This window comes from Engystomops pustulosus, chromosome 5 (assembly GCF_040894005.1).
Source record: "Engystomops pustulosus chromosome 5, aEngPut4.maternal, whole genome shotgun sequence".
In the NCBI taxonomy this organism is placed as follows: Eukaryota; Metazoa; Chordata; class Amphibia; order Anura; family Leptodactylidae; genus Engystomops; species Engystomops pustulosus.
The window spans coordinates 206,346,597-206,359,120 of record NC_092415.1 but is presented as its reverse complement, the minus strand read 5'-3'; the positions used below and the strand labels follow the sequence as shown (position 1 = coordinate 206,359,120).

General features: G+C 46.2%; 1 protein-coding gene across 2 annotated transcripts in view; it reads left to right on the top strand.

The window, feature by feature from the left end:
• VIPR1 (vasoactive intestinal peptide receptor 1) overlaps positions 1-12,524 on the top strand; it is a 206,725-nt gene that overhangs the window by 40,293 nt on the left and 153,908 nt on the right. The window contains exons 1-2 of one of the 2 annotated variants that reach the window (XM_072154433.1): positions 935-1,024; positions 8,582-8,675. In XM_072154433.1, coding sequence (XP_072010534.1) covers positions 953-1,024; positions 8,582-8,675 — 166 coding nt within the window. In that variant the 5' untranslated portion in view covers positions 935-952. Of the gene's footprint in view, positions 1-934; positions 1,025-8,581; positions 8,676-12,524 lie in introns of those variants that run through there. The other variant, XM_072154434.1, reaches the window with a different exon arrangement.

Sequence of the window (12,524 nt, the reverse complement as noted above, 5' to 3'; positions counted from 1 at the left end):
TGCCCCCCTACCCTATTTGTAGTATAATATATGTGTTATTATACCTCCTAGTGTGGTAGAATGCCTCCCTTTTTGCTGTATAATGCACCCTACTTCTGTTATACTGCCCCCTACTGGTGTTATAATGCCCAATACTTGTGGTATAATGCCCACTACTTGTGGTGTAATGCCCCTCCTCCTGTGGTATAATGCCCCCTACTTGTGGTGTAATACCCCTCCTCCTGTGGTATACTGCCCCTCCTCCTGTGGTATAATGCCCCCTACTTGTGGTGTAATGCCCCTCCTCCTGTGGTATAATGCCCCCTACTTGTGGTGTAAAGCCCAATACTTGTGGTGTAATGCCCCTCCTCCTGTGGTATAATGCCCCCTACTTGTGGTGTAATACCCCTCCTCCTGTGGTATACTGCCCCTCCTCCTGTGGTATAATGCCCCCTACTTGTGGTGTAATGCCCCTCCTCCTGTGGTATAATGCCCCCTACTTGTGGTGTAAAGCCCAATACTTGTGGTGTAATGCCCCTCCTCCTGTGGTATAATGCCCCCTACTTGTGGTGTAATACCCCTCCTCCTGTGGTATAATGCCCCCTACTTGTGGTGTAATGCCCCTCCTCCTGTGGTATAATGCCCCCTACTTGTGGTGTAATGCCCCTCCTCCTGTGGTATAATGCCCCCTACTTGTGGTGTAATGCCCCTCCTCCTGTGGTATAATGCCCCCTACTTGTGGTGTAATGCCCCTCCTCCTGTGGTATACTGCCCCCTACTTGTGGTGTAATGCCCCTCCTCCTGTGGTATAATACCTCTTACCATTACCATTACCCCCTTCCCTATAGCCCCCCACACATAATGCCTGATAAGGTGTGGTCCTGTCTTTTAGCCTCTGCTTATAGCGCCCTCCCCTGGTTCCCTCCATGTCTGCAGCGGTGCGATGATGTCATTACATGGTGGAGCAGGAACAATGGTGGAGAGAGGAGTCTCTGGCTGCCGGCTCCACTGTTGCGGGAAAGACTCGGGAATCCGGGACGGTTCAGTGATACATCATTTTTAATGCTTTTTTTCTTATCTTCCTTGTTTCTAATTAGTTATTTAAGGAAATGAATTGGTCCTAATTATCTTCCGGTTTCTGTTTGGCGAACGCGGCGCCCGGTTACATCTCCATTGATCTCAGAGTCAATATCATAAGTTCTCACATAGTCAATATTTATCCTGAGATTTATCACGCGAGATTGTATCTGGGGTTTTCTTGTATCTCCATAGGTTGCAATGCAGGAGTCATAAATATGTGCAGATGTAGCAGGGCTGAGTGTGTTGTATACGGTGGAGAGGGACATTCGCAGAGCTGAGGTTGTTGGGGAAGCCATCAGTTTTTGCATGGAGCAGGGCAGAATATCTGGATGTAGCAGTGCTGGGTTTGTTGGATGATGTGGATACATATTGGTCATTAAATAAAGTGAGACTCAGCAGAGTTGAAATCAGAAGGATGAGTTTGTCATATAGAATAGGACCAAGGTTGTCAGGAGCAGTATAGACGAGTTTGACGGATGGGATCAGTTTGTGGGATGTAGAGGGGGGGATTATTGGATGTAGCAGTGTTTCGGTTATTGATGGACACAGTGATACATATTGGGACCTGGAGCAGAGTCAAGGTTGTCAGGAGTAGCAGCAGGGTTGAGTTTGGATGAGATGAGTTGGTCGGATGCAGAAGAGCTGGTCTGGGCACGGTGTACAGAGGATGTAGCAGTGCCGGGCTTGCGCTGAGTTTGTCATGGGTATATACAGCTGCAATGAGTTTTCTCTGGTTTTGCATAGAACTGGTAACACCATGATCAACGTAGACACAAACCTATTCTCCACCTCATGTATCTACATGCTGAGAGTTGTAGTCCATATGCCTCAGGATGCCACAGATCATTCTCTGTACATTCAGTCCTGTCCCTAGGATGCTGCGTGCTGTATCTTCATGCTGGGGGTTGTAGTCCCTCCACTGCAGGATGACACAGATCTTTCTCTGTACATATGGTCCTTTCCCTAGGATTTGGTGTGCTGTATCTACATGCTGGGAGTTGTAGTCCCTCCACTGCAGGAAGATACAGATCTTTCTCTGTACATATATGGTCCTGTCCCTAGGACGCAGTGCACTGTATCTAGCTGCTAGGAGTTGTAGTTCCTCCACTGCAGCATGACACAGACCTTTATCTGTACATATATGGTCCTGTCTCCAGGTCGGGGTGTGCTGTATCTACATGCTGGGGGTTGTAGTCCCTCCACTGCAGGATGACACAGATCTATCTCTGTACAAATGGTCCTGTCTCTAGGACGCGGTGTGATATATCTACATGCTGGGGGTTGTAGTCACTCCACTGCAGGATGACACAGATCTTTCTCTGTACATATGGTCCTGTCTCTAGGATGTGGTGTGATATATCTACATGCTGAGGGTTGTAGTCCCTCCGCCGCAGGATGCCACATGTACATGCTATCTTGTCTCCAGGACGCAATGTTCTATACCTGATACTTTGCCCTTTACTCTTTATGTCAATCCTTCGTCTTTATGGTGAATTTCTATTTGCTCTTCAGCTTATTGCTCTCTGTGTTATCTGGAATCCTATCTATTCAAATACAGAGAGGTCATCACAGAAGCACAGAGGATTTCAGGAGAGGAACGTGCTGATTGTGAGCCATGTGTAGGACAAAGCAGGGTCCTGGCAGCACAGAGGATTTCAGGAGAGGAACCCGATGATTGTGAGCCATGTGTAGGACAGTGCAGGGTCCTGGCAGCACAGAGGATTTCAGGAGAGGAACGTGCTGATTGTGAGCCATGTGTAGGACAGAGCAGAGTCCTGGCAGCACAGAGGATTTCAGGAGAGGAACGTAATGATTGTGAGCCATGTGTAGGACAGAGCAGAGTCCTGGCAGCACAGACGATTTCAGGAGAGGAACCCGATGATTGTGAGCCATGTGTAGGACAGTGCAGGGTCCTGGCAGCACAGAGGATTTCAGCGAGAGTTTACATAGCAGAAGAGGTTATCAGCAGCGCAGAGTATTTCAGCATTTCCTCAGTATCTGATCCTGCGGTCAGCAGACATATTTATCCTCAGGCTGTTGATATTGACTGATACCCAGAGGGTCGGGCAGAGCGGGGCAGGTCGGGGCTTGTTCTGCGGTGTTAATGGAACCGGGCAAATAAAAAACATTCCTTTGATTTTTCCTTAAAGTGCCGCTCGCTAAACCGCCGCCTTCCCTTTGTGTTCATCCAAACTAATTGCCTCGAGTGCAAACAAATTAGAGCGAGGGATTATGGGAGGATTTAGGACGTCGCTCTTTGCTTGAAGTTTATGGAGGTTTATTGTTGCCGATGGTAACGGCGTATTCATGGCGAGGGTTTATCAGACACACAATAGCGGGATTACACGCAACGGACGTCACGGCTTTCCTAAATTCTGCAACTTTCTAATCGATTTTGTTTTCCAACCTGTTACATTGTATCCAGTCTAATGGCTTTGTAGTGAAGAATGCCACCCCCTACCGTATAGTGCCCCCCATTGGGGACATCCTCATCTCTGTACAATCTCCCACATCCGATTGTAACCTTTACTGTCTGCGCCCTTCAGCTGGAGGGGTGATGACTTCCCTAAACAGGGATGGAACTAAACTGATACATCTTACCTGCTCTGATACATTGTAACAAACTATCAAAACTTCCTATAATGGATCCTGTAATCTGGCACAGGTCAGAACAGGTGGAATAGATTCAGACTTGGATTAGGTACCTTATTGCTCAGGCACTTTCCCAGTGGATACGTTTCCTGAGCAATATGTTAGCTTGTTACATCTTACCTGCTCTGATACATTGTAACACACTATCAAAACTTCCTGTAATCTGGCAGAGGGAAGAACAGGTGGAACAGGTTCACACTTTGGATTTGGTACCGCATTGCTCAGGCACCCACACAGTAGATAAATTGCCTGAGCAACATGTTAGCTTGTTACATCTAACCTGCTCTGATACATTGTAACAAAATATCAAATGTTTCTAGACTGGATCCTGTAATCTGGCAGAGGTCAGAATAGGTGGAACAGGTTGAAACGTTGCATTTAGGTACCTTATTGCTCAGGCACCTACACAGTGGATAAGTTGCCTGAATAATATGTTAGCTTGTTACATCTTACCTGCTCTGATACATTGTAGAAAACTCTAATCTTTCTAGACTGGATGTAATAATCTGGAAAAGGCAGAACAGGTGGAACAGATTCAGATTTTGGATTAAGGGTCAAGGGTCTGAGGAGCCTGAGTAATAAGTTACGTTGTTACATCTTACCTGCTCTGATACATTGTAACAAAGTATCAGAACTTTCCAGACTGGATACAATACTCTGAAAAAGGAGGATCAGGATTTTGGATTAGGTACCCTATTGCTCAGGCACCTTCCCACTGGATAAATTGCCTGAGCAATAAGTTACCTTGATCTTATGTTCCTGTCCCGTTTCAGTTTGTGATATTTTCCCACGGAGAACGTGTAGGACGACTGATACAACCACCTGGGGGGCAGTATCAGGCTGGGGGGCAGTATCAGGCTGGACTTGTGGGGAGCAGTCTAGTAGTAGGACCTGGTGGCCGGCAGGGAGTAGTTAGACATGACGTCCGCTGCGCCCAGCGTCCCATTTTGGGCACCGCATACCTTTCCCATCTTTCTGATTGTACATCCCGGTAATGAGGAGATCTCATCCTGTGACGCGTTTCGGCCTCCCCCGGGGGCTTCTCCTCTTGCACACAATGACTTTGTCTCCGCGGTGACTCGCGTTCACATCCCATTATCTCCGGACAAGTCATTTGTTAGCGTCTCCAAAGGACGAGGATTCGAGGATTTGCCTCCGGGGCGCAGTGGGAACTTTGTAAATAATTCACATAATTTTAGTCTCTGCCAAAGACAACAAAGAAAGTTTTTTTTATTTTTTTACTTTGTACCTTCCTCTTTATCTCTTTCCATAGGTCCACGCACATTAGGCCCCTCCTCCTGGACACGCCCTTCTCCCCCTATAGACAGGCGTTTAATCCTTTTCTTATGTCACTTTATTTCTGGGCTTCTACAGAAAAGCCGATCACAACCGGAGCAGCTCAGGCCAAACACATAGAGATGTAGAGGGCCACTCTGTACCCCCATATGCCACATGGGGGGAGACATCACTGTACCCCCATATGCCACATGGAGGGGGGACATCACTGTACCCCCATATGCCACATGGAGGGGGGACATCACTGTACCCCCATATGCCACATGGAGGGGGGACATCACTGTACCCCCATATACCACATGGGGGGGACATCACTGTACCCCCATATGCCACATGGAGGGGGGGGACATCACTGTACCCCCATATGTCGCATGGGGGGAAAGGGGAACATCGCTGTACCCCCATATGCCACATGGGGGGGGCACTGTACCCCCATATGCCACATGGGGGGAGGGGAACATCACTGTACCCCCATATGCCACATGGGGGGGGGACATCACTGTACCCCCATATACCACATGGGGGGGACATCACTGTACCCCCATATGCCACATGGAGGGGGGGACATCACTGTACCCCCATATGTCGCATGGGGGGAAAGGGGAACATCGCTGTACCCCCATATGCCACATGGGGGGGGCACTGTACCCCCATATGCCACATGGGGGGAGGGGAACATCACTGTACCCCCATATGCCACATGGGGGGGGGACATCACTGTACCCCCATATGCCACATGGGGGTGCATCACTGTACCCCCATATGCCACACAGCAGGGGAAGGGGAACATCACTGTACCCCCATATGTCACACAGATAATATTTAGGAGAGTAGAGGACTTCACTGTACCCCCATATGTCACACAGGGGGAAAGGGGGACCTCACTGTACCCCCATATTCCACAAGCATAATATTTAGGAGACTAGCGGACCTCACTGCACCCCATATTACGCACAGATCATATTTAGAATAGGGAACCCCACTGTCACCATGTGCTCACCTCTGATTGGTGTAGCACTAGGACCTTTGGTAGGTTTAGCTGCTATTCTGAAGGTTATGGCATCTTGTAGATGCTCTCATATGAAATCAGGTCTTCTGATGTTTCAAACGTCTAGACGTCTTTGAAGACAACATCCATTTTTGTGGACCTTGACCCATGTCCTATATAGAGGGGTTGGTTGCCTGGGTTGATTTTTGTAAGTCTGAAAAGTAGGATCCCATATTTGGTTCCACCTAACAGCACAATTTCAAACACCCCCTCTACTATTGGTATTATTGGAGAACTTGTGGTGGGCTCCGTGGCTCTTCTGCATGATATGGTATCTTGTATATGTCCTAAAATGTGTTTCTTCAAAAGATTTAGACCTCTTAGTAGACACCATGGATCTCAATAGATGACAGTATCCAGTAGAGTGTGGGAAGCGGTTACATGGAGAAGTCCTCCTAAATAATTTGGTCGTCTTCTAAAGTGCATTCCAGACAATTACACGACTAAGAAGACAACATCCACACTCAAGGATCTAAACCCACAGGATGTCCAAAATAAAGGGGTGGGGCTTCTTCTTGGTACCATTGAACAGTTTGGAACACCGAATAAGATAAAAAGTATCTTAAAGTCCATTCAGCTCCCCCACTCATCTGTCCCAAATGGACCGGTGCACGGAGGATCTGAGCCAGAATCAGCACATGCACCGAAAGAAGTGAAAGAAGTGAGGGTACAAATCCTTGAAGGAAAAGGTTAAAAAAGATTATGGCACCAAAGCATCAGACTAGTATCAGACTATGATTCAAAACGCGTCAGTCCTTTTCCTTTTCTATGGTGACATAATCTTTTTTAACCTTATGAATTAGCACCTGAACCAATCGGCAACTCTGATACTGTCCTGTAAAGACGGACCTCCGGCCATGAAATCCTCAATCTCTCAACACATATTTATACAAAGGCCCTCCAAAGGTCCTCAAACTGAAGAACTAAAAGTGGACAGAAGAGATCCTTCCTTTCGCAAGTAGCTTGATTCTTGTACCAGATGAAGGAAGTAAATGCCATGAAATAATAAGACTTGTAGTGACGGCCATCTTACTCCACCCCTGCCTCTCCTGGATATCTGTTCATTTGGATATTTTGTCATTTTTTAGATGTTCTAAGATTAGATCTTTGTCACATGAAGACCAAACCTAATCTTCTTAGTGGAAAACATCCAAGTTCATGGGTCCAAACGATATCCCCAATAAATGGGTTGGGTTGTCCTTGTAGTTGTTGGAGCAGATGATCTGACTCCTTTGAAACTTTTTGGATATCCTAAATGTAGAAAACCTTCATCACCGTCACAACTTCTGAGCTCATGGATCTGCTGTATTTAGATAAAGTAGTTGTGTTGTCCAATTGAGTGTCGGATCTCTCCATAACTGAATGTACAGTTTGCCTTTGTCCAAAAAGTTAGTCTACAGACAGGTCTGTACGCTGAGGACTAAGGTGAGAAGCAACTTTGGACCAGGGTTTGGCGGAGCTTGGTCCATTGTCTTTGGGCTTCTTCATCCTCCAATGTTATCAGCAGTGATGGCGAACCTTTTAGACACATAGTGCCCAAACTACATGCAAAACCTACTTTTATGTTGCAAAGTGCCAAGATGACATTTTAAGCCGTAACCTATTGATCCAAACTGTATCATAAGTCTTAATCGTATTGGTGTTCTGAGGACACCAATACAATAGAAAGAAAATTTGGATTGTAGCTTCCTTCCAGGGTCCCCTGAAGAGGAAGAATCAGGGGGCCCAGAGCAGGAGCTCCAACCATAATCCATCTCTGTCCATCTCTGTCTCTGTCCTTCTTGCTTCTTGTCTAGTCCTGGCAGCCAAAAAGGTGTTGCTTTAAAATAGCTTTGGACAGCAGGAGGAAGCCTTGAGACATGTCTAACAAATTTTGTGCTGGGGTGAAGGCCTGGGTGCCCACAGAAAGGGCTCTGAGTGCCACCTCTGGCACTGAGATACATTTTTGGACACGCACGAAGTTAGGAGTTGGAACCACTTTGCCGCTTCAGGCAAACTTGATGCCCTATAAAAGTTGTAGTTTGGGATGTCTGATCATGTGACCGAACTAAGCCTGAACTCCTAAGTTATGGAGTCATGTGACCAGCATGGAGCAGGTGCAGGGCTGACTGTAAGGACAAAGGTGCAGCCTGCAGTTGCGGATGGACGTTCCCTTTAAGTGTTCCGTGTTGTGCTGTCAGGGTCCTCTGGGCTGTGTCAGGGGGCAGGCTGCTTTTTCTGTGTGAGATTTGTTATTATGTAATTATGTAAATGCCTCCCAGCGACACCCGGTCGCGTCTTGACAACTTCACTTGCCACAAAACAATGTGGAGGAGTCAGCGGACAAATATTCAGGAGGGATGGAGGACACATGGGGAGCCCTGGAGCAGGACCAGCCGAAGCCACCGACCATGAGGACTCCAGGGCTGCATGTGCTGGGGGGGGGGGGGGGGAGGGGTTGTTATTGGGGGGGGGGGTGTTAGTGGGGGGGTTGGCTTTGGTTTCTTCTGATAATTTGTGCCTCACATGTGGTTTTTCTGCCTGCAGATCCTCGGAGTGCCAGAGTGTAACATCATGTACACAATAGAGCGAAAACGTAACGAGTGCATAAACCATCCAGACTATTACAACGACAGCATAGGTAAGAGAGAGAGAAAGTTCTATTCAATGGATCAATATCTATCTATCTATCTATCTATCTCCTATCTATCTATCTATCTATCTATCTATCTATCTATCATCTATCTATCTCCTATCTATCTGTATATCTATCTATCTATCTATCTATCTATCTCATATCTATCTCATATCTATCTATCTCATATCTATCTATCTATCTCCTATCTATCTATCTCATATCTATCTATCTCATATCTATCTCCTATCTATCTATCTATCTATCTATCTATCTATCTATCTATCTATCTATATATCTCCTATCTATCTATCTATCTATCTATCTATCTATATATCTCCTATCTATCTATCTATCTATCTATCTCCTATCTATCTATCTCCTATCTATCTATCTATCTATCATCTATCTATCTCCTATCTATCTGTATATCTATCTATCTATCTATCTATCTATCTATCTATCTATCTCCTATCTATCTGTATATCTATCTATCTATCTATCTATCTATCTATCTCATATCTATCTATCTATCTATCTATCTCTTATCTATCTCATATCTATCTATCTATCTATCTCCTATCTATCTATCTCCTATCTATCTATCTATCTATCTATCTCCTATCTATCTATCTCCTATCTATCTATCTATCTATCTCCTATCTATCTATCTCATATCTATCTATCTATCTATCTATCTCTTATCTATCTCATATCTATCTATCTATCTATCTCCTATCTATCTATCTCCTATCTATCTATCTATCTATCTCCTATCTATCTATCTCCTATCTATCTATCTATCTATCTATCTCCTAGCTATCTATCAATCATTTATCTATTTCTCATTCAATTAATAGAAGCTTTATTGGCAAGATAAAATATAAGTAATCATTGCCAAAGCATTTATAAAATATTGGATTAGGGGATAAGGTGGGGTACAGGTTGATGGGGGACATGGGGTTTGGGACTTATTATAGTCCATGGTATCACATGACATATTGTGCTATGGCCATTGTGGTCTTCTCTCCCTCCTCCATGGAGGAGAAGTCCGGGAGGAGTGTCCCTCACTGCTGAGGATTTGGAGCAGTGTAGCAGGAGGTGGAGCTCATCCTCGGTGCCTCCTGGTCCTGGCGCTGTTGGCACAGTCTCCTCTCCCTGGGCAGGTACGTCTGTCTGTGCCCGGACTCCATGGCCAGGAGGTTCTGGGGGCTCAGTCTGTAGCGCCTCAGGATCCGGCAGTCTCTGGGGTCCAGCAGGTTCTCCAGAACCGGTCTGTAGTCTCTCTGTAGACCCTGGTAGATGGTCGGCTTCTGGGATGATCTATCATCATCCATCTTCCCATATTATTGGGGTCCTCCTGATGTCTGTCCAGTGGGTCCTAATAGGGGCTTCTCAGATTTTGAGGCGCTGAAGTTTCCCCCCACATCTTTATATGTAGAAGTATCTATGGATCTTGTACCAGAAGCCGCCGTACAGTAATCTCTTCCCGGGTGATGGAGAGGTTTGTGTTTCCTGCTCTTTCTTCTCTCCAAATGTATCGTGGATGATCTGGAGACTCTGAGAAAGTTCCTTCCAAACTTTTTATAGCTAAATAAAATACATGGAAAATAACCCCTGACCCCCGATATTACTGTGTACAAGAGGAAAACTGATCCCCAATGTGACAGATAGGACTTGGGGCCACATATAAGCCTCTACAAGGGGCCCATTCATCAGTAGGGGGGTGTGAAGGTTAGATAGATAGATAGATAGATAGATAGGAGATAGATAGATAGGAGATAGATAGATAGGAGATAGATAGATAGATAGGAGATAGATAGATAGGAGATAGATAGATAGATAGGAGATAGATAGATAGATAGATAGATAGGAGATAGATAGATAGATAGGAGATAGATAGATAGATAGGAGATAGATAGGAGATAGATAGGAGATAGATAGATAGGAGATAGATAGATAGATAGGAGATAGATAGATAGATAGGAGATAGATAGGAGATAGATAGGAGATAGATAGATAGGAGATAGATAGATAGGAGATAGATTCCTATGAGCAGGAGGACATATGGGGCTGATGGGAGGATCTGGAGGGACAGGTCTGGGATGTCACATCTGGATCTGTCACTTGGAACAATTGTTTTCCTAGAATTGAGACTTTTCAAATTAGTGGAAATCTGGATGTGATTCTGGGGGTTTGGCAGCGCGTGGAGGACGCGGCGTCTGTGCCGGAGCAGCCGCTGGAGGGAGGACTTGGCCCTGGCGCTGCAGATAACGGAGTGTCTAGGAGGACCTCGCACTCGTCTGCTGAGAGATACAAAGCTTCTTATCAATAAAAGTTACAAAACTCTCCAGAAATTATTAATCCGAATATTCTATTATCAGTAATGAGAGAGTAAGATGGAAAGATACAGAGACAGATAGATAGATACAGATAGTTACACAGGACGCTCCCTATACCCATCAGTGACACAGGACGCTCCCTATACCCATCAGTTACACAGGATGCTCCCTATACCCATCAGTGACACTGGACGCTCCCTATACCCATCAGTCACACAGGACGCTCCCTATACCCATCAGTTACACAGGACGCTCCCTATACCCATCAGTTACATAGGACGCTCCCTATACCCATCAGTTACACAGGATGCTCCCTGTACCCATCAGTTACACAGGACGCTCCCTATACCCATCAGTTACACAGGACGCTCCCTATACCCATCAGTGACACAGGACACTCCCTATACCCATCAGTTACACAGGATGCTCCCTATACCCATCAGTTATACAGGATGCTCCCTATACCCATCAGTTACACAGGAAGCTCCCTATACCCATCAGTTACACAGGAAGCTCCCTATACCCATCAGTTACACAGGACGCTCCCTATACCCATCAGTTACACAGGAAGCTCCCTATACCCATCAGTTACATAGGACGCTCCCTATACCCATCAGTTACACAGGACGCTCCCTATACCCATCAGTTACACAGGAAGCTCCCTATACCCATCAGTTACACAGGAAGCTCCCTATACTCATCAGTTACACAGGAAGCTCCCTATACCCATCAGTTACACAGGACGCTCCCTATACCCATCAGTTACACAGGACGCTCCCTATACCCATCAGTTACACAGGATGCTCCCTATACCCATCAGTTACGCAGGATGCTCCCTATACCCATCAGTTACACAGGATGCTCCCTATACCCATCAGTTACACAGGATGCTCCCTATACCCATCAGTTACACAGGATGCTCCCTATACCCATCAGTCACACAGGACGCTCCCTATACCCATCAGTTACACAGGACGCTCCCTATACCCATCAGTTACACAGGACGCTCCCTGTACCCATCAGTTACACAGGACGCTCCCTATACCCATCAGTTACACAGGACGCTCCCTATACCCATCAGTTACACAGGACGCTCCCTATACCCATCAGTTACACAGGACGCTCCCTATACCCATCAGTTACACAGGACGCTCCCTATACCCATCAGTTACACAGGACGCTCCCTATACCCATCAGTTACACAGGACGCTCCCTATACCCATCAGTTACACAGGACGCTCCCTATACCCATCAGTTACACAGGACGCTCCCTATACCCATCAGTTACACAGGACGCTCCCTATACCCATCAGTTACACAGGACGCTCCCTATACCCATCAGTTACACAGGACGCTCCCTATACCCATCAGTTACACAGGACGCTCCCTATACCCATCAGTTACACAGGACGCTCCCTATACCCATCAGTTACACAGGACACTCCCTATACCCATCAGTTACACAGGACGCTCCCTATACCCATCAGTTACACAGGACGCTCCCTATACTTAT